This window comes from Schistocerca americana, chromosome X, assembly GCF_021461395.2.
Source record: "Schistocerca americana isolate TAMUIC-IGC-003095 chromosome X, iqSchAmer2.1, whole genome shotgun sequence".
Taxonomy (NCBI): Eukaryota; Metazoa; Arthropoda; class Insecta; order Orthoptera; family Acrididae; genus Schistocerca; species Schistocerca americana.
This window is the reverse complement of record NC_060130.1, coordinates 39,410,368-39,433,999: the sequence shown is the minus strand read 5'-3', so window position 1 is coordinate 39,433,999 and position 23,632 is coordinate 39,410,368. Positions and strand designations below refer to the sequence as shown.

The 23,632-nt window shown below is 40.0% G+C and overlaps 1 protein-coding gene across 1 annotated transcript in view; it reads left to right on the top strand.

Moving 5' to 3' along the window:
• LOC124555816 (molybdenum cofactor biosynthesis protein 1-like) overlaps positions 1 to 23,632 on the top strand; it is a 60,392-nt gene that overhangs the window by 4,802 nt on the left and 31,958 nt on the right. The window contains exons 3-4 of the mRNA XM_047129884.1: positions 861 to 1,116; positions 14,820 to 15,044. Coding sequence (XP_046985840.1) covers positions 861 to 1,116; positions 14,820 to 15,044 — 481 coding nt within the window. The remainder of the gene's footprint in view (positions 1 to 860; positions 1,117 to 14,819; positions 15,045 to 23,632) is intronic.

Sequence of the window (23,632 nt, the reverse complement as noted above, 5' to 3'; positions counted from 1 at the left end):
ATTATCAAATAATCACAGTTTTAATTGGTCAACTCATACAAATATCTGGATGAAATGAAATGGTGACATAGACTCACTTGTAGGCAAAGCAGAATGCAGACTTCAATTCATTGGTAAGATACTGGAAAATGCAATCAGTCTATAGAGGACATTGCTTACAAAATACTTGTGTGGCCCATTCTAGAATATTGCTTAAGTACGACCCATAACAAATAAGGCTAATGGCAGACATTGAATGTATACAAAATAGTGTAGCATGATTGATTATAGATTTATTTGATGCATGGGAGAGCATCAAGAAGCTACTAAAAATTGGAAATGCCAGACAAGTGAAGATAGACACCAAATATATGACAAAACCCAACTTATGAAATTTCAGGAACCTGTATTAAGCGAGGTATTTAGGGATTATACAATAACTACATATGTATCACTCCTATAGGGACCATGAAGGCAAGATTAATTACAGCATGCACAGAACCATTTAAAGAATCATTCTTCCCACACTCCACATGAGCATTGAATGGAGATAAACCATAATGTGTGGTACAACAATGTACTTTGTCGGACAAACCCACAGTGGTTTATACAGTGTGCATGGAGACATGGAATGAGTTGACAGTAGCTGGGTAATGGTTCATATTGATTCCCATTTCCCTGTTGCAGTAGGTGATCTTATGCCTCTAATTATTTTTTCATTGCTATCTTAACTTGCATTCTCCAATTCAGTTTATTAACCCTTCTTATCTCTTTGTATTAGGGCAAATGTACAGTTAACTTTTAAGGAATTTGTATTTTCAATTTATCAACTGGAGTTTTGTTTCATATGCAGCAACAATGTTACAAATTATTTGTTTCAGTTTCTTTAGAATAATTTGCTGTTTCACAGGTGCCTTGAAGAAAATAAAAGATCTCGAAAGTGTCTTAATGACAACCGATGGCCTCATGTTGACAAGACAGCTGGTTGCCTTGCAGAGGGCAGGGCTTGACGGTCTGAACATCAGCTTAGACACCCTGCAGTCCCAACGCTACAACCAGATCATGAGGAGGAAAGGCTGGAAGCGTGTCATGGCTGGCATAGATCTAGCCTTGCAACTTGAATACGAACCTGTGAAGGTATTACTAGTGCAGCTGTCATCGCATGCAGACTTTCATAAACAAAAGATATAAATCTGTTGTTAAGAATATCAATACAAGAATCACCATTTTAAAGCAGTACGCCCTCACCCTAACCCCCATCCCCGCTCCCACCCTCACCGCTGTCTCCACACTGCAGCTGTAAGTGAAGGAAGGTATATTAAGACAGAAGAAGTAAATTTTAGCTGACGATGCTAACAGTTTCGTAGTTTATACAACATAAAAAAGTATGGCTTGCAAGTTTACCAATTATTGTCAACATGAGGCCTACGGTTGTCATTAGGACACTTTTGAGATCTTTTATTTTCTTCAAGGCACCTGTGAAACAGGAAATTATTCTAAAGGAACTGAAACAAATAATTTGTAATTGGTATCTTATATTTTCCTCCCAAGAGAGCATTATGAAACTCAAGATCTTTACAGTTTCTCTTTTTTTCTTTTGTGTCTTTAGTTTAAAATAAGTATCCTCTATTGTGGTGCCATTTTGAAAAAAATACTCGATTGTTTGGAAAAATTATTCTTAATTCTATAGTCACACTTTTGTTGTATCTAAGTACTACTGGTTTCAGTAGCAAGTACCAGCATCAGTTCATCTTATTATCAAAAATTTCTTTGCAAAATAAAAGCTGACCATTGTGGCCAAGCGGTTCTAGGCACTTCAGTCCGGAACCATGCTGCTGCTACGGTCGCAGGTTCGAATCCTGCCTCAGGCAGGGATGTCCTTAGGTTAGTTAGGTTTAAGTAGTTCTAAGTTTGGGGGACTGATGACCTCAGATGTTAAGTCCCATAGTGCTTAGAGCCATTTGAACCATTTTGCAAAATAAAAAGCTTCTGTACAACTGCAAACTAGACATACCATTTTCAGGGTGCAGTTCACATCTATTGAAAGCACAACAGTGACCTTTACTTTTAGTAGATAAGACACCTACTGGGGTAAGTGACTTGATGACTGCACACAAGAAGTTGTCATTTATTCCATATGTAGCTACCATGTAGACTCACTTTTTTCGTATTTGTTTGTCCTTACTCTTCCAAAAGGTTAAACCTTGTCTCTGCAGCCACAGCTTCCTCTCTTCAGCAGTTGTCTTCATCTCCATGTGTGAAGAAAATCCCATTCATTGATCACATTGTTTAAGTAGGATGTTCTCAGTCATCCCCTTGTTTTCTTACCTACGATCTTGCCTTCAGAAATGTTTTTTAAAAGATTATCGTCTCCAGTTAAGTGTCCAGTATATTTTGCTTTGCCCTGGCCTATAACTTTCAGTGGTTTTTTCTTCTCTCCTATTTCCTTTAATTTTTCTGTCAATGCAGCTAGTTCTTGTACTTCTCCTCCAGAACCACATTTCAGCAGGTTTGAGGCGAGCTTCCTTTGGCTTTTCTAATGTACAGATTTTGCATCTGTGTGTCAGAACACTCCACACAAAGGTCTTTACAAATATTTTGTTAATGTGGAAGCTGATATGTTTATTCAGTTGCAGCTTCTTCTTATTTTGGAAGGAATTCTTCACCTGTGCTATTCTTTTCTTGAATGCCTTGAAATATTGATTGTTTTCTTGCAAAAAGCTACTGAGATATTGAATTTCAGTTGCTTTCTTGAGTTGCTCATTGCCTGTTCTTGTGTCAGTCCTACCTCCACCTCCTTTCTTGTCTGTAGCCATAACTTTTGTCTTCTTTGTATTCATTTTTAGCTTTAGTTTTACCATTTCTAGATTTAAGGCCTGAAACATTTTATTTAGTTCCTACTTTGATTTACTATTGTGATGTCATCAATCTGCAGTGTATATGCATGCAATTAAGTTTCCATATCAACATCATGCTCCAAAAACCACCTAACTGTGTGTGGCAGGGGGTACGTCTCATGCCACCAACTGATCCCCTCTGCCTTGTTCCACTTGTGAACAGTGCTTGAGAAGAATGACTGTCAGTACACTTCTGTATTATCTCTAACTTCTCAAATTTTCTTCACGTGATCATTTCGTGAATTGTATATGAGAGAAACTATTATGTTGTCAGACACTTCTCGGAAACTACTCTCTCGAAATTTGGGTAGTAAATCTTTCCGTGATGCACAACTGCACTCTTATGGCATCTACCACTGGAGTTGCTGAGCATCTCTGTAATGATCTCACAGTGACTAAATGATCCTGTGACAAAACACTCCGCACTTCGTTGGATCTTCTTTCTCTCTTCTGTCAGTCCTACTGGGTAAGGACACAGGGGTAATTTACATTCACTTAAGATTCTTCCCGTGGATGTTAGTCTGGCATCTGCTTTTCTATTGCAGTTTTATGTGGTCATTCCACTTTAAGGTTGCTCTGGATAGTTACTTCTAGATATTTTATGGTAGATTCTGTTTCCAGCAATTTGTCATTAATAGTGTAGTTGTACAGTATTGGATTTCTTTTCCTGTGTGTGTGTGTGTGTGTGTGTGTGTGTGTGTGTGTGTGTGTGTGAGTGATATGTTACATTTATTTATGTGCAGGGTCAACTGCCAGAGCCTGCATCATTCACCAATCCTCTGCAGGTCATTGTGCAAATTGATACTGCCTTCTGTTGTTGCTACTTTCTGATGGACAAGTGAGAGTACCTGTGAACAATATTAAGGAGCCTCTGACACTTTCTACTGGATCATTTATATTCATTGTAAATGTAATGGTCCTATCACATTTCCTTGGAGTATTCCAGAAATTACCTTTTGATTCTTGTCATCTTTTCTTTGTTGTTGTTATTACTTCCTTGATGAAAATATTAAGGAAGTAAGGTGATAGAAGGCACCCGTCTCTCACTGCCCTTCTGGTTTTCCTTCTTTCATATCCGGTTCAGTACTCTGACTTTTGTATATACTCAAAATTAATCATCTGTCCTTCCACTTTGGACATTACTTTAAGGAATGATGATATAATGGTAATCTGTTTAATAAACAATATTTTAACGATACACTTTGCTTTCCAATCATATAGTGGCTTGATGATGGAATTTGATACTGAAATTAGTAATCATTAGACAAAATAAAAGTGAAGCTATAATAAAAAAAAGTAATATTTTGGATCATGTCAGTTGTTGTTCCAAACAACAGCATGTCAGGAATAGGTTCAAATGGCTCTGAGCACTATGCGAGTTAACTTCTGAGGTCATCAGTCACCTAGAACTTAGAACTAATTAAACCTAACTAACCTAAGGACATCACACACATCCATGCCCGAGGCAGGATTCGAACCTGCGAACGTAGCGGTCACTCAGTTCCAGACTGTAGCGCCTAGAACCACACGGCCACTCCGGCTGTCCAGGAATAGGTACTAAATTATTTGTCCGCTGATGACTTCACAGCTTAGAACACTAAAACGCAAATGTTAATTGTTTGTTATGTGCCCTGGTAGAGTTCACAACTGTTTACAGCTCACGATTGGTTGTTGGAGATTGGACGTTACTCACATAGTGTATTTAGTGCACAGTGCAGAAAAAGGCAGTGTCCAGAAAAAAAAACAAGTGTAAAGGAAAAAGTTTCATGACAGGATGTTGTGTCACCATACTTGGAAGACAATTATAGCCAAAGACTGAAATTTAAAAGAAACTGGCTCATTTGAGCTGCGGAGACCTAGTCGAGGATTCTCAGTAGATAATTGTTAGCACAGTAGAATTTATAAAGAGACAATGTCAGTTCATGTGAGGGAAGGTTGATTGGTAAGTACCTATCAGCTTTCTCATAAAACTCACAATTTGAAGAATACACATCAAGGAAAAGGTAGAAGTCCAACAGTGTCAAATCTAGACAATAATATCGATCATCCAGCAGTTTTGCAAAATCCCCAGTTGTACTTACTTTACTTACTTACTTACTTACTTACTAACTTACTCAGATTTGCTGTGTACCATACAAGGAACTGGTTTCACAGAGTTCACTCGATCAGCTGCCAAGTTCTCACCTTCCTCCAAGTTTGTGTCCATGCATTGAAGATTCATTGCAAAAGTTCCAGGTGTTAAAAGGTCTTCCTGTACATCTGTATCTGTCCATTGATTTCCACAACAGTGTTGATTTTGGGATTCTTCCACCTTACATGCGTAGAACATAACCTGCAATCTTCAGTCTTCTTTCAACAATAATTACGTGCAGGCTGTGTAGACCTCGTATTCTCAGCACTTCATCGTTTGTAACTTGGTTGGGTTAACATCTTCAGAATTCATCTCTAGCATTGTTGGTGAAAAATATGGAGACTGTGTGCTGATTTTACTGATATTTTCCAAGTCTCACGCATATAAATGATAAAGGAGTACAGTCAAAGCTTTGTTGACATATTACAGACCTAATTACCATATGGACTGATTTTCCAGTTCTGCTGGTGATTTCTGCATCTGTGACCTCATTATTACATATAAAGCTACCGAGATATGGCAATCTGTCAACATCTTGTAGTATCTTCTATTGCACTGTAATCAGGGAAGAGATGAGTAATTTCCACTTACTTTGCACATTCTGTTTGTGCAATTGAAAGGATACCAAATAAATTAAAAGGGTGGTGCACAAAATATGTCAAAACTCAGCTGCAGAAGCAATGAAAAAAAGCATGTCAAAATTTAAAAGAATGCAAAATCTCCAAGATTAGCGATGTTTTACTGAAGCTCGAAACTTAGGGTGGGTTTCAGTGCAAGATGTGTTTAATAGTTCCCATAGTGAAACTTCATTTTGAAATCTGGAAGAAAATCCAAAGAGGTTCTGGTTGCATGTGTAGTACACCAATGGCAAGACACAACCAATACCCTCACTGCTCAATAGCTGTGGTAATGTTACTGATGACAGTGCTACTAAGGCAGGGTTACTAAACACGGATTTCTGAAATTTCTTCACCAAAGACAACAAAGTAAATATTGCACTATTCAAATCAAGAACAACTGCAACTGTGAGTAACTTAGTAGTAGCTCTCCTCAGTGTAATAAAGCAGTTATGTTTCTTTCAGAGAATGCTGATACTATAGCTCCTTTAGAAATCATATATAGCTGCTCATTTGATAAAGATCCATACCTAGAGACTGAAAAGTTGCACAGGTCACACCAATGCTCAAGAAAGAAAAGAGGAGTAATCTATTAAATAACAGACTCATATCACTAATGTTGATTTGCATTAGGATTTTGGAACATATATTGTGTTTGAATATTATGAATTATCTCAAAGATAATGATTCATTGATAAATAGCCAAGATAGATTCAGAAATATCGACCTTTTAAAACACAGCTAGCTCTTTAGTCACACAAAGTAATAAGTGCTGTCGACTGGGGATCTCAAATTTATTCCATATTTGTAGATTTCCAGAAGACTTTTTGAAACAGTTCCTCACAAGCATTTTCTAATCATATTGTGTGCCTATGGCGTATTGTCTCAGTTGTGCAACTGGATGTGTGGTTTCCTGTCAGAAAGGTCACAGTTCATAGTAATTGATGGAAAATCATCAAGTAAAACAGAAGTGATATCTGAAATTCCTCAAGGAAGTGTTATAGACCACCTGCTGTTGCCGATCTACATTAACAATTTAAGAGAGAATCTGAGCAGTCCTCTTAGATGATGCTATCATTTACAGTCTTGCAAATCATTTACTGTCTTGTAAAGTGATCAGATGATCAAAATGAACTGCAAAATGATTTAGGCTACGTATCCATATGATGCAAAAAGTGGTAACTGACCTTAAATAATAAAAATTGTTATGTCATCCGCATGAGTAGTAAAAGGCATCTACTAAATTTTGGTTACATGATAATTCACGCAGATCTAAAGGCTGTGAAGTCTACTGAATACTTAGGAATTACATTTACAAATAACTTAAATTGGAATGCTCACATAGATAATGCGGTGGGAAAGCAAACAAAAGACTGTGATTTAATAGTAAAACATTTAGAAGATTAGGATTACTAAAGAGACTATCTACAACTATACTTGTCTGTCCTCTTTCGGAGTATTCTGCATGGTGTGGGATCCTTACCAGATAGGACTGACAGAGGACATCATTTAAAAGTTCAAAGAAGGGCAGCTCATTTTGTATTATTGGCAAACAGGAAAGTGCACGCCACAGATATCGCATGTGAATTGGGGTAGCAGTCATTAAAGCAAAAGCAATTTGCTGGAGCAGGTTCTTAAAATTTCAATCATCAACTTTCTCCTCCGAATGTGAAAATATTTTGTTAGAGCCCACTTACATAGGGAGAAATGATCATTGTAATAAAATAGAGAAATCAGAGCTTGTACGGAAATATTGAAGTGTTTGTTTTTCCTCAAATGCTGTAGGGGAGTGGAATGGTAGATAAAGAGGTTGAGGGTGGTTCTCTGAACCCTCTGCCAGCATTTAATTGTGAATTACAGACTAGTCATGCAGATATAGATTATGTAGATAGGCTTTCAATATTGTGCACTGATTCTCTAATTTTATACATTGCTCAAATACTTTCGTGGCGCTTTGGAGTGACCCCTTTAAAATAACACTTTACCAGTGTTCTTAATATGTATTTTGGTAACCAGGTTGATAAGAAGTTACAACAATACTCTCTTATTACTCCCCAGTTTTGGGTTTTGTTAATGAACAAAATCGCCACAGAGTTCCATAACAATTACGGGCTGAAGTTTCCTGCTGATGGAACCAATATGATTTTCTGTGTTTCTGAGCATACAGGTTGTGTACGCTGTTTGGAGTCTGGTGTATGCTGAATCAAATGTTTTTATTGTTGTGATCTTCCATCTGAAGATTGGTTTCATGGAGTTGACCATGCTAGCCTATCCTGTGTGACCCTCTTCACCTCTGCATAACTACTGCAGCGTACAATAACTTGAACTTGCTTACTGCAGTCAGTGTTTGGTCTCCTACAGTTGTTACCCCCATTATATTCACAGAGGACCACATATTGTGGAAATTGCATATTGTAATGTAGGATGCAATAATAACGTACGGAAAGTTTCTGTTGAAAATTACGAATTATTTAGGAATAAAGGAGATGGCTCACCAAAAGGCAGAAGCACTGTCTCATCGATAGGCACATGAACAAAAGATATGTAGAATGAGATTTTCACTGTGCGGTGGAGTGTGCACTGATATGAAAATTTCCTGGCAGATTAAAACTGTGTGCCGGACCAAGAGTCGAACTTGGGACCTTTGCCTTTCATGGGCAAGTGCTCTACCATCTGAGCTATCCATGCACGACTCACAACCCGTACTCACAGCTTTACTTCCACCAGTACCTCGTCTTCTACATTCCAAACTAAAAGGTACGTTGCTTGGCGAGCTTACAGAATGCACTTTCTTTTTCTAGCTGTAGGGAAAACATGCGCACGAGCACACACACACACACACACACACACACACACACTCACACACACACACTCACATGCGCATGCACGTCTCCTTATTTTGTGGTCGCTCAACTGCCAGCTCTTTACTGGCCCACGGTGAGTGTTCTGGAGTGAGGTGGGGCTTTAGAGTGGGGTAGGATGGGGTGGGTTGAGGCAATGTGAGGGATGGAGAGAGATGGGAGGGGTTTGGAGGGAAGCATTTAGTGGCTCGTGGGAGAGTGGGGAACCATCTGTGGGCTAGCTAGGGGTGCAGGTAGAGGGGTCAGGTGACAGACAGCTGGGTACTCATAGACTAGGGTGTGACGTGAGATAACAGCACACAACTAGCTGATTGCGAGGGGGGGGGAGAGGGGGGGGAGGGGCGTGTGTGTGTGTGTGGGGGGGGGGGGAGGGGGATGGGAGTTAACTTGGATTTAGACCAGGAAGCAAAGGATGTGCTGTAAGTATGGCTACGAAAGTTGAGTATTCTTAAATAAGATCAGCTGGTGCCAATGTATTGGAAAGTAACTGGCACACAAAGTGCAATTGTGGCTCCTTTTTCTTTATGAATTTTAAATAGTCTGCAGAGCAAATTGAATTAGGAGGATCAGGCATTTGTGTGGGTCTAGGAAAGTAAATTGTAGGGCCAGATAAAAGGCGCGCAAGACAGGAGGGGTACTACTGCTCATCACTGCTGTATCGTGCTACTAGTACGTGTCTGTGTGAGTGCACCGAGAGTGGTGTTGCCGTACTTGCGTCTTTAAATTGGTCACCGACTGATCATTGCAGGCTGGCTGCTGGAGGCCGTCTCTGGGAGCCAAGCGTGCCGTGCGGTCCCTGCCATGCCATCTGCTGGCGACTTGCACATATGTAAGTGTGGAACAGTGCTGACTGACTCGCTGTGTGATTCTAGTTTGTAATGTGCACATCAGCGTTCTGTGCCTTGTTGAGTCCTTAGAGGCATATTGTTCGGAGGTTATTATTAAAGCCATATTTGTGCGACTTGGATCACACTTCAGTATTACTTGGTTAGTACATCACCACAAACATAAGGACCGGGGATGTACATGCTTTGACAGTTTGCTACGTCTCTTTCTTCTAGGACTGACATGGTAGCTGCCTTGCATTTCTTAATGACTCTGACCTTGTCAACCACAAACCGAATCGTAGTACAGTCATGATTTCCCTGAAGAGATTACATGACAGCAGAGACTTGTAAAATTGTGTTACCCATTTCTCTAGCCAGTGAAGATTCAATCTATACCTTCAGATACAGTGTCATGTAGGAGTAGAACAGCAAGAAATACGTAGCTCCTCTAACAGTAATGACAGTTTATCACCTCCCAACACTACATGTGCCAATGTTTCAGTGCATTTTTGAATATGTTTGTTGACAGATTCATCAACACAAGAAAAATTTATGATCTCAGTAGCATCTTATTTCTTAACTTATACTTTACTATTCATCAGAATCTTCATCGCTGCTCTTTGATTCGTCAGAGCTCCCTGCTGTACTTTGTTTTATTTCATAGTCAGAATTAGTTGAAATACCACCTATCGTATTTACTCAAATCCAAGCCGCACTCAAACCTGAAAAATGAGACTCGAAATAAAGGAAGGAAAAAAAAAAAATTCCTGAATCTAAGCCGCACCTTAAATTTGAGACTCGAAGTTCAAGGGGAGAGAAAAGTTTTAGGCCGCACCTCCAAATCGAAACAAAGTCAGTCCATTGTAATATGAGACACAATTTAGTTCGAGTGAATGACGATACAGCTACAGTAGTTTGGTTCGAGTCGTAAGCGTAGCACTTAAGCTTTACCAGGTAGCCATTGCTATGCGTCAGGCGCTCCGTCCGTATTTATACTGGTACCCTTCCTTTTTCACGTGCTTCATCTGGTTTGAATCGATTGCTTATTTTGCTTTGATCTGATAAGTGCCATTTTCCTTGTTATAGGCGTTTATGTCACTCTAAGCTGAAAATGCATTACTGTACTGTGTCATGCATTGTTTGTCGCATTCTGATAGTGCGTGTTTGCAGCCTTTCGTCGCTCGCGGCATGGCTTGCTTTTGTGCACGCTACCGCCGCTTACAATTAAAAAAAAAAAAAAAAAAAAAAAAAGAGAGAGGGAGAGAAATTGTCTCATTAGCGTAACAATGGCAAGAGACTACTATTTCTTGTTACTTACACTGCTGCTTTCTTTGATAATGATCAACAAGAACCAAATAATAGACTGCGTATGATAGAACATGTTCTGAACGAGAGTTAGACGAAAATTTTTCTCCATTTGAAAATCTTTGCAGCCGCTTCTTTAGTACATCAAATTCTGAACAGAAATTAGAGTCATCTTAGATATAAAAATCTAGTCAGTTGCCATGCTTCATTTCTGACTGTATCACTATTAGGCATAAGAATAATACGAATATAAACATGACACGATACGTATATTCTTCCGCATTTGCTGTTGTCTCACTCTAGTTTCGTAGTTTATTAGGCAGACAGGATTTAAATAAGATAGCAGCAAACACAAAAGAATACGTGGCAAAATGTTTATATTCGTATTACTCTTATGATGAAGAGAATACTGCATGTGATTCACATTTCGTCAGGTTCCTATTAGCAACCATCTCTTCTCACAGGTAGGAAAACATTCAGAACGTAGAGTTGGCCATATTGACAAACATCCCAAACAGTCTTGCCAGTCGGATTTTCGTAATACATTGAAGTTCTGCTACATTCGAAGATGAACAATACGGAATTTGTATTTACTTCTTTGGATAATGTATGAAAATTGTCTTCCACCTTTTTTTTTTTAATTTATTTACTGACGCAGAGGTTTTGGCGCCAGTATTTATCTTTGTGCCTATGAAGCATGCCTGTGTAGCGCTACATATATTCGACGGCAGAAGTTAGTTGTTTCAGCACCTACTGACATTTTTCAGAACTTCCACTTGCTTTGCACTCGATTCTAAGCCGCAGGCGGTTTTTTGGATTACAAAAACCGGAAAAAAAGTGCGGCTTGGATTTGAGTAAATACTTCTTAAGTATTATCTTTCAAGTCAACACCTGCTAATCTGTGAGACCGAAATGATGAGCCATACTACTCTATTTCACTGTGCCTGTTTGTTTCATTTGTATAACATTTTATTCCATCATAGATGCTGCACTTACAGTTTCATATATGCATTGCAGCAGCAGACACAATAAAAGTAGCAATCAGCAGTGCTTAGTTTGTTGAATGGGTAAAAAATATGCCATTGTCCCAGTTCCACATATCCCCAAAATTTGATTCTGCCAAATTCTGTACTCTCTGAAATCGAATGTTTAATCCAAAGATGAAAGTGAACAAGTTTGATGCAGTATTGCTAATATTGTTTATTACGCATCTTGCTGAATGAAGAGCATACCGTGTCTTTTCTGAAAGGTTTGGAGAAGTAATGCACATACCAGTTTTCTAAAAACTTACATTGAGATTGTGCTCTCCTTCCTCTTGTACAAATTAGTAGAGCCCTTCGGATTACTCCACAATATGCCTCTTGGCAAGGTGGTAACGATAGTATTATGAAAAGGATAGATTGGCACTCACTGTATATTGTAGATGTTGTGTTGCTGGCAGGGGTGGGGGAAACACCACCTATTAAACACGTAAGCTTTTGGTGCAAACCCCCCCCCCCCCCCCCCATTCCCACACACACACACACACACACACACACACACACACACACACACACACACACACACACACGCGCAAATGCAGATCACACATACATGACCACTGTCTCTGGCTGCTAGGGCCAGACTGGGAGCAACTGCGCATAATGGGAGAAACAACGGTCATGGGTGTGTGTGTGTGTGTGTGTGTGTGTGTGTGTGTGTGTGTGTGTGTTTTGTCCACTTACGAAGAAGACTTTCTGATCGAAAGCTTACTTGTTTAGTAGTCTTTTTGTTGTGCTTGTCTGTGACCTAACATTTCCTGTATACAGTGAATAGCAATGTATCTTTTTTATAATATGGTCATTATTCCAGCCTAGATTTTCTATTGTTTGTTTCCTTTTAAGACCTTATAAAGACAGTTACTGACAATTTCTTTTTTTCTTATTGGAGAAAAGTAAAACCATATGGGGGCCAGACGTAGATTGTAAATGAATATGGAATAGAGTATTTTTATTCTCCCTGTATGCAGTGTCAATAACGTCACCTCACACACTTCGTTTCTGGCAGCACCTCCTTCTCAACACATGACTGTCCCCCACCACCTCACCATAGTCTTCAAGTTATATCCTATAGCACTTCTGGGTGGACAAATAGATGAAGGATGTAGTTTAAAACAGTATAACTAAACTTAAAAGTCAAACTGCCCTTTTATAGAGACTGCCATCATTATTTAAACATACTAAACAACATCAAAACAGTCAAAAGAAATTTTTTTTCAAAAGAGCAGAAAATTGTAGTGAAATTCATGAAAGGATTGTTTTAAATTGTTATATCTTAAATCAATAAGTATGTCAGCATTTCCCAGGATTTTCTGGCTTAATTAAGACTAGGTCATGCCACCACAGTGGTCAGACAGTGGACTTGCCTTCGAGAGAACAGCGGACCCGAGACCCATCGGGCCACCAAAATTTGGGTTTCCCTTGATTTCCCTAATTGATTTAAGGCAAATGCTGGGATGGTTCCTTTGAAAAAGATGACATTCGGTTGAGGAAGCTAATTTCTGTGGCAGGTCTGATGACACAGTGCTGGTGGAAGCACGAGTATTTCAGAGCACACCAATCATTGCACATTGTTAAACATAGGGCTCTGCTGTAGACAACCCCTGTATGTTCCCATGTTGACAACACTGTTGAATTACAATTTCTGTGGCTCAGGAGCATTGAGATTGGGCAGTGAATCAATAGAAATGTGTCATCTGGTTGAATCATTCGTGTTTCGCATTACACCTGCTTGACGGTTTTGTGCACATACACTGTCAACAGAGTGAATTGGTGCTTGAAAGGTGCACTTTGCTACAGACTTAGGCCAGTGGGAGCAATATTATGCTATGGAGGACATTCACCTGGTGTTCTATGGGTCCTGTGGTAGTAACTGAAGGCTCCATAACAGCTTTGTTCTGTGTGAACATTATTGTGCACTGTCCGCACTCTGTCCCTAATGAAGGTGACATGTTTCAACAATATGACTTTCAGTGTCACGAGGCCAGAATCAAATTCACCCCTTCTGAATCTGATGGAATACATCTGCGATGATATCAGATACCAGTTCTGCACCCAGAAACCACTGATCTCCAATTTATGGGAATTACATGACCTGTGCTTAGACATGCGGTGCTGCATAATGCTGGGAACATACCTCACATAATGTTGGGAACATACCTGAAATTTATTGAACTTGTCCCACACAAAATCACTGCTGTATTGTGTTCCAACAGTGGACAAACACATTATCAAACAGGAGGTCATAGTGTTTTGTCTCATCAGTTTATATATTCAATGCTTGAATGAAAGGTGTGCTCTTTTCCTTTTTTCTGCCATTGCGTGTATGTGTAAAGCAGGATGTTCTACCATATGGGCTTGTTTATATGAAGGCTGCCAGTGTTACTACCTGCACAGATACTAAATGCTCCTTTTGTGAAGACCTTTTATCTTGAGAACACTTTTAACTTTGTTTCACAAATGGCAGCACAGTTTCAAGAAAGCTTCATAATTTAATGTAATAGTTAAAATAATACCTTCAGCAAAAGATGTGTGCGTTGGAGTGGGAAAAAGGATTGGAGATGTATGTAGTTTAATTTTCTTAAATTGTTAAGAAGGTTAACAGTTTGGCATGCTAAGATAAATTCACACATTCTCTAAAAAGAGAGAAAAAGATTAATTTAACAGAATCAGTGAGGTATACAAATATAACAACAGACTTGTAGAACCATTATTTTGTAGGTTAGATTAGATTAGATTCAGCTTTTGTTCCAAGACCCAAAACATGAGATGATTCTCATGGGTGAGTAACATGCCAGAAAGTATAACATAAAAAATATAAAACATTTGAATACCCTGATCATTTGTCAGGAGATTGTCAAACTAGGTGAATACAATACAAACTGTAACAGCTAATATTTTCAGAATTGATACGCTGTCAGACCGAAACATTGTTATGCACTATTCATAAATTTATCAAACAAAAAGTACATAATCTTGACTGTTATGACAAAGTGCTCTCAGAACTGAAATCTAACAGACATTCTTATTTAAGCTGGCCTAACAGCCACTGTTAAGATATTCATGTATAGAGTAGGATGAGTTGCCTATCAAAAAGTCTTTCAAACTCTGTTTAAACCATGCTTTATCTGATACCAAGTTTTTAATGGTGTCTTTCTTCCACAGATAAATTGTGTTGTAATGCGAGGTTTTAATGAAGATGAAGTGTGCAGTTTTGTGGAGTTAACAAAAGAGAAAAATGTTGATGTAAGATTTATCGAGTACATGCCTTTCAGCGGCAACAAATGGAATGATGGGAAGATGGTCTCCTTTAGTGAAATGCTCCAAATAATTAGAAAGCAGTGGCCTGATTTTGATCCTCTTCCCAATGGGCCCAATGATACCTCAAAGGTACGTGCAGTATTACATATGAACATGCATTGAAAATAATTTAATGTTTATGACTTACTACCGATCACAAGAATACTTCACATCTGCTGGTGGTATGAGAGATGGACTGGTTTAGTTACATATTTCTCATCCCATTCAGTAAGTCTGTCCTGGCCTGGGTTTCTCTGCAGCTTCTCTGCAACTCTCCCCATTTCCTAAACCTTGACAATCCTTTTATTTCTTCCCTTTTCCTTCCCCTTCATTGTTTCTGCCAGAAGAAGAAGCCACTGACTCCAAAAGCTTGCACATTTCCATAACTTTAAGGGGAGTTAGAAGGGGAAAACGTTCTTTTTCACTTTTTTGGGTTTTTATCTGATTATAAAATTTGCAATTCTCCAACTAAAATGATATGTATATTACTTATAAACTTGTGTGGGAAGTATTTTATTTTATTTTCTAAAATATAATCTACACCAGTTAAAAATGTAAAAATTTTTACATGCATTACGTCAAGACCTAATAAAATCGGTAATTTCTTATATACAGGGTAGTCCATTGATTGTGACCGGGCCAAATATCTCACGAAATAAGTGTCAAACGAAAAAACTACAAAGAAAGAAATTTGTCTAGCTCAAAGGGGGAAACCAGCTGGCGCAATGGTTGGCCTGCTATAAGGCGCTGCCATAGCTCAAACTGATATCATCTGTGTTTTTTTTAAATAGGAACCCCATTTTTTATTACATATTCGTGTAATACGTAAAGAAATATGAATGTTTTAGTTGGACCACTTTCTTCGCTTTGTGATAGATGTCACTGTCATAGTCACAAACATATGTTTCATAATTTTAGACGAACAGTTGGTAACAGGTAGGTTTTTTAAATTAAAATACAGAATGTAGGTACATTTGAACATTTTATTTCGGTTGTTCCAATGTGATACATGTACCTTTGTGAACTTATCATTTCTGAGAACGCATGCTGTTATGGCGTGATTACCTGTGAATACCACATTAATGCAATAAATGCTCAAAATGATTTCTGTCAACCTCAATGCCTTTGGCAATACGTGTAATGACATTCCTCTCAACAGTGAGTAGCTCGCCTTCCGTAATGTTCGCACATGCATTGACAATGCACTGACGCATGTTGTCAGGCATTGTCGGTGGATCACGATATCAAATATCCTTCAACTTTCCCCACAGAAAGAAATCCGGGGATGTCAGATCCAGTGAACGTGCGGGCCATGGTATGGTGCTTTGACGACCAATCCACCTTTCATGAAATATGCTATTCAATACTGCTTCAACCGCACGCAAACTATGTGCCGGACATCCATCATGTTGGAAGTACATCGCCATTCTGTCATGCAGTGAAACATCTTGTAGTAACATTGGTAGAACATTACGCAGAAAATCAGCATACATTGCACCATTTAGATTGCCATCGATAAAATGGGGGCCAATTATCCTTCCTCTCTTAATGCCACACCATACATTAACCTGCCAAGGTCGCTGCTGTTCCACTTGTCGCTGCCATCGTAGATTTTCCGTTGCCCAGTAGTGCATATTATGGCGGTTTAGGTTACCGCTGTTGGTGAATGATGCTTCATCGCTAAATAGAACGCATGCAAAAAATCTTTCATCGTCCCGTAATTTCTCTTGTGCCCTGTGGCAGAACTGTACATGACGTTCAAAGTCATCATCATGCAATTCATAGTGCATAGAAATATGGTACGGGTGCAATCGATGTTGATGTAGTATTCTCAACACCGACGTTTTTGAGATTCCCAATTCTCGCGCAATTTGTCTGCTACTGATGTGAGGATTAGCTGCCCCAGCAGCTAAGACATCTACTAGGGCATCATCATTTGTTGCAGGTTGTGGTTGGTGTTCCACATGTGGCTGGACACTTCCTGTTTCCTTAAATAATGTAACTATCCGGCGAATGGTTCGGACACTTCGATGATGTCGTCCAGGATACCGAGCAGCATACATAGCACACGCCCCTTGGGCATTTTGATCACAATAGCCATACATCAACATGATATCGACCTTTTCCGCAATTGGTAAACGGTCCATTTTAAAACGGGTAATGTATCATGAAGCAAATACCGTCCGCACTGGCGGAATGTTATGTGATACCACATACTTATATGTTTGTGACTATTACAGCAGCTGGCCGGAGTTGCCGAGCGGTGCTAGGCGCTACAGTCTGGAAACGTGCGACCGCTACGTTCGCAGGTTCGAATCCTGCCTCGGGCATGGATGTGTGTGATGTCCTTAGGTTAGTTAGGTTTAAGTAGTTCTAAGTTCTAGGGGACTGATGACCTCAGAAGTTAAGTCCCATAGTGCTCAGAGCCATTTGAACCATTTTTGACTATTACAGCCCCATCTATCACAAAGCGAAAAAAGTGGTCCAGCTAAAACATTCATATTTCTTTACGTACTACATGAATATGTAATAAAAAATGGGGGTTCCTATTTTAAAAAAATGCAGTTGATATGAGTTTGACCTATGGCAGTGCCATCTAGCAGGCCAACCATAGCGCCATCTGGTTTCTCCCTTCAAGCTAGACGAATTTCATTCTTTGTAGTTTTTTCATTTGATGCTTATTTCGTGAGATATTTGGCCCGGTCACTATCAATGGACCACCCTGTAGAAAGCTGTGGATTACTGTGTTACAAATGTTAAATTATGTGTTTGTATTGGTAGCACTGTCAAAAATAGTATCGTATCTTTTCATAGTATAAACATGCTTTGTATATCGAAGTGCTAACGTTCTTCCGAGGAAAAGTGACGAATAGACTGGTAAATCTCTCAAAAAGTATGACTCCAAAATGAAGTGTTTTTAAGAAATGTGGGTTTCATGGTAATAAATTTTTGTATAAAGAGAAACTTTGCATTCAGCATGTGGTGTGTGAAGTTACAGACAACGAAATACTGGCAAACTCATGAGTATCTAGCGAAACACCCATTAGTGCTTCGAAGATTAAAATGAAACATAGTGATAACACAGTTATCTCAAAACAAAACTCATGTAAACGGTAGGTTAGGTTATATTCTGATACATTTACACAACCTAACAGGGGTGTTATGTGAATGTGTGTGCTGTATGTATGTGGAGGGCCAGTTAGTTTACATGAAGACATTGAGGTATCAAATGGACTAGCCAGGAAACGTATCATTAATTCTGCCAGTTGTAAATATACTCATTCATTTTGGAATTCTGATAAGTGTAAAGATAATTATTTTGAAATAAATGTTAGGTGGTTTTATGGATTGAGAGCTATTGGCAAAGGTTACACTGCAGCAGAAACAATGTGTGTCATGATGTATATGCCACGCCCACTTTGTAAAATGGACAAGTATGCAGGATTTATTGGAGCTGCTGTGAAATCTGCTGCATGTGAGTCAATTAAGTGTGCTGCAAATGAAGCTGCTGAAATAAACGATGGTATGATTGACATATCCGTAGCTTTTGGGGCGCTTGGTAGTAGCGCAGCTGCATTTCTAAGAATTCTGTTGCTACAGTGACCAGTGTGGATACTGGAAAGCTAATAGATTTCCAGATTTTAACCAAACATTGTTATAAGTATAAATCAGGGCATGAAGAAGGGCATATCTGTGACAGAAATTATGAAGGACAACTAGTCGTACGGAGGCCTGTGCAGCTGTTGAAATTTATAATCGATCTGTAAACTAAAGGCGAGTGTGTTACACTAAGTTCTTAGGTTATGCAGACTCAAATGCATATAACAGTGTAGTAGCCACTCAGCCTTATGGTGAGAAGCTTATCACAGAACTGGAATGTGTTGGTCATGTCCAGAAGAGGATGGGTACCAGATTGAGGAAGTTGAAACAAAGTTTGAGAGACAAGAAACTTTCAGGTGGTAAGACCATAAGAAGCAGGCTGACAGACAACATGATTGATCAACTACAACAGTATTATGAGATTGCCATTAGAAATAATACTGAGGATTTGTTGAAATTGAAGCAGGCAGTACGGGCTACCTTCTTCCAGAGACTGTCAGCTGATGATAAACCAGTACACCATCTTTGCCCTCCTGGATCTGGTTCATGGTGCAATTACCGCAATGCCCAGTACTCAAACAGGTCATACAGCCATAAACATTCTATCCCAGCAGCAGTTGTGGATATCATAAAACCTGTTTACAGAGACCTGGCAATCTGGAATTATTGAAGAAGTGTCTGCATTGTCAGACTCAAAATCCCAATGAGTCGTTCAATAATCTTATAGTGTCAGTGTTGTCGTAACTGCCGTCTGCGTCATGTCTGCTGTGCAGCGAGCTATGCTAATTTAAGTATTAACTCTATTTTTCTTACTTGTCACTTCTTCTTCCATGTGTTTTTGCTTTTAGGAAGCTTTTTATTGTCGAGTGCTAGTAATAGTGTTCCATAGATTTTGTGTTTGTTTTGAATACAGTCAGAGAGAGTCCGTTTAGTAAGCCATAGTGCCAGTAGTGCTAGTGTTTGTTTTCAATACAGTCCAGAGACAGGTAGGGCTATTTTCATTGTTTTCTACAGGAAGTGTCTAGTAACCACAGTTTAGTCAACTATCAGCCACCTTTAGTGAATTAGCAGTCTAGTTATAAGTTGATTAACTCTCTACAGTAAATTGATTTCTTAGGATGGATAGGATGTGTGACTGCTGTGTATGGACACAGGTGGAGCTGGCCACTGTTCGCGAACAGCTGAACGTGTTGATGGCCGCGGTTACCCGTCTTCAGGCTGCTGCCTTGGAGTGTAGCGGCAGTGGGGAGTCTGGTGCTTTGCATGGTACACCCCAGGTGTTACATTACATGCTTCACCCACTGACCCTTCTGTCGACACATCTTTGCGGGTACCGGGCGCGGTTGGGCCACCCTCTTAACAAGGGGAGTGGCGGGTTCAGCAGCATTCGCGGCGCACGAGGCGGAGGGTCAGTGTGGAGGCTGGCTGTGTGGCATCGCCCGTTCTGCCTGTGAGTGGACATGTGGCCACTCCTTCAGCAAGGTCTGAGCAGGCACATGGGGGGAGGGGTTTATTAGTTATTGGGAGCTCCAACGTTAGGCAGGTGATGGAGCACCTTAGGGAAATAGCGGAAAGGTCGGGGAAGAAGGACAGTGTTCACTCTGTCTGCTTGCCGGGGGTCTCAACCGAGATGTGGAGGAGGCTGTGCCGGCAGTGATAGAGAGCACTGGGTGCACCCGACTGCAAATTGTTGCTCATGTCGGCACCAATGACTCCTGCCGTCTGGGTTCAGAGGTCATCCTCAGTTCATACAGGCGGTTAGTGGAGTTGGTGAAGGCGGAAAGCCTCGCGGGGTGGAATCTCTGCTAGCTATTTGTAGTATCGTTCCGAGAACCGATAGTGGTCCTCTGGTTTGGAGCCGAGTGGAAGGCTTAAACCAGGGGCTCAGACGATTCTGCGGAGATCTGGGGTGCAAATTCCTCGACATCCGCTATCAGGTGGAGAAATGTAGGGTCCCCCTGAATAGGTCACGCATGCGCTACATGCAGGAAGTGGCTACAAGTGTAGTGGAGTATGTGTGGAGTGCACATGTGGGTTTTTTAGGTTAGAGAATTCCCTCCCTAGGCCCGACAACACACCTCCTGAGATGCGGCAAGGTAGGAGTAGACAAAATGCAACAGGGAATAACAATATTAATGTGCTAATAGTAAACTGCAGGAGCGTCTATAGAAAGGTCCCAGAACTGCTCTCATTAATAAACGGTCACAATGCCCACATAGTACTAGGGACAGAAAGTTGGCTGAAACCCGATGTAAACAGTAATAAATTCTAAACTCAGATTGGAATGTATACCGCAGAGACAGGCTGGAAAGTGAAGGGGGAGGCATGTTTAAAGTGATAAGAAGTGCAATAGTATCGAAGGAAATTGACGGAGATCCGAAATGTGAAATAATTTAGGTGAAGGTCACGGTTAAACCAGGCTCAGACATAGTAATTGGATGTCTCTATAGGCCCCCTGGCTCAGCAGCTGTTGTGGCTGAGCACCTGAAGGATAATTTGGAAAATATTTCGATTAGATTTGCCCAACATGTTATAGTTCTGGGTGGAGATTTTAATTTGCCCGATATGGACTGGGAGACTCAAACTTTCATAATGGGTGGCAGGGACAAAGAATCCAGTGAAATTTTTTAAGAGCTTTATCTGAAAACTACCTTGAGCAGTTAAACAGAGAACTGACTCATGGCGATAACATATTAGTGACAAACAGACCCGAACTATTTGAAACGGTTAATGCAGAACAGGGAATCAGTGATCATAAAGCGGTTACTGCATCGATGATTTCAGCCATAAATAGAAATATTAAAAAAGGTACGAAAATCTTTCTGGTTAGCAAAAGTGACAAAAATCTGATTTCAGAGTACCTGATGGCTCAACACAAAAGTTTTGTTTTAAGTACAGATAGTGTTGAGGATCAGTGGACAAAGTTCAAAACCATCGTACAATATGCGTTAGATGAGTATGTGCCAATCAAGATCATAAGAGATGGAAAAGAGCCAGCGTGGTACAACAACCGAGTTAGAAAACTGCTGAGGAAGCAAAGGGAACTTCACAGCAAACATAAACATAGCCAACACCTTGCAGACAAACAAAAATTACGCGAAGCGAAATGTAATGTGAGGAGGGCCATGCAAGAGGCGTTAAATGAATTCGAAAGTAAAGTTCTATGTACTAACTTGGCAGAAAATCCTAAGAAATTTTGCTCTTATGTCAAAGCGGTAGGTGGATCAAAACAAAATGTCCAGACACTCTGTGACCAAAAAGGTACTGAAACAGAGGATGATGGACTAAAGCCGAAATACTAAATGTCTTTTTCCAAAGCTGTTTCACAGAGGAAGACTGCACTGTGGTTCCTTCTCTAGATTGTCACACTGATGACAAAATGGTAGATATTGAAATAGAGGGATAGAGAAACAATTAAAATCACTCAAAAGAGGAAAGGCCGCTGGACCTGATGGGATACCAGTTCAGTTTTACACAGAGTATGTGAAGGAACTTGCCCCCCTTCTTGCAGTAATGTGCCATAGGTCTCTACAAGAGTGTAGCGTTCCAAAGAATTGGAAAAGGGCACAGGTCATCCCCGTTTTCAAGAAGGGACGTCGAACAGATGTGCAGAACTGTAGACCTATATCTCTAACATCGATCAGTTGTAGAATTTTAGAACATGTATTATGTTTGAATATTATGACTTTTCTGTAAACTAGAAATGTACTCTGTAGGGATCAGCATGGGTTTCGAAAAAGACGATCGTGTGAAACCCAGCTCGCGCTATTCGTCCACGAGAATCAGAGGGCCATGGACACGGGTTCCCAGGTAGATGCTGTGTTTCTTGACTTCCACAAGGCGTTCGATACAGTTCTCCGCAATCATTTAATGAACAAAATAAGAGCATATGGACTATCAGACCAATTATGTGATTGGATTGAAGAGTTGCTAGATAACAGAACGTAGCATGTCATTCTCAATGGAGAGAAGTCTTCCGAAGTAAGAGTGATTTCAGGTGTGCTGCAGGGGAGTGTCGTAGGACCGTTGCTATTCACAATATACATAAATGACCTTGTGAATGACATCGGAAGTTCACTGAGGCTTTTTGCGGATGATGCTGTGGTATATCGAGAGGTTGCAACAATGGAAAATGGTACTGAAATGCAGGATGATCTGCAGCGAATTGGTGCATGGTTTAGGGAATGGCAATTGAATCTCAATGTAGACAAGTGTAATGTGCTGCGAATACATAGAAAGAAAGATCCCATATCATTTAGCTACAATATAGCACGTCAGCAATTGGAAGCAGTTAATTCCATAAATTATCTGGGAGTATGCATTAGGAGTGATTTAAAATGGAATGATCATATAAAGTTGATCGTGGGTAAATCAGATGCCAGACTGAGATTCATTGGAAGAATCCTAAGGAAATGCAATCCGAAAACAAAGGAATTAGGTTACAGTACACTTGTTCGCCCACTGTTTGAATACTGCTCAGCAGTGTGGGATCCATACCAGATAGGGTTGATAGAGGAGATAGAGAAGATCCAACAGAGAGCAGCATGCTTCGTTATAGGATCATTTAGTAATCGCGAAAGAGTTACAGAGATGTTAGATAAACTCCAGTGGAAGACTCTGCAGGGGGGACGCTCAGTAGCTCGGTACGGGCTTTTGTTGAAGTTTCAAGAACATACTTTCACCGAGGAGTCAAGCAGTATATTGCTCCCTCCTACGTATATCTCGCAAAGAGACCATGAGGATAAAATGAGAGAGATTAGAGCCCGCACATAGGCATACCGACAATGCTTCTTTCCACGAACAATACGAGACTGTAATAGAAGGGAGAACCAATAGAGGTACTCAAGGTACCCTACACCATCAGGTGGCTTGAGGAGTATGGATGTAGATGTAGATGTAGACCAAAAAATGTTTTTCTTGTAATGAAGACACTAAAGTGGGGGTCAGTCATGCTGTTATTGCTTTTAATGATGGCAACATTGGTAGCGTGAAAGTGCTACAACATATGGGAATTAATTCTGGAGCAAACTGCATCAGAGAATTTGAATGGATGGACAAGGTTTGCACTGGTAAAGCAG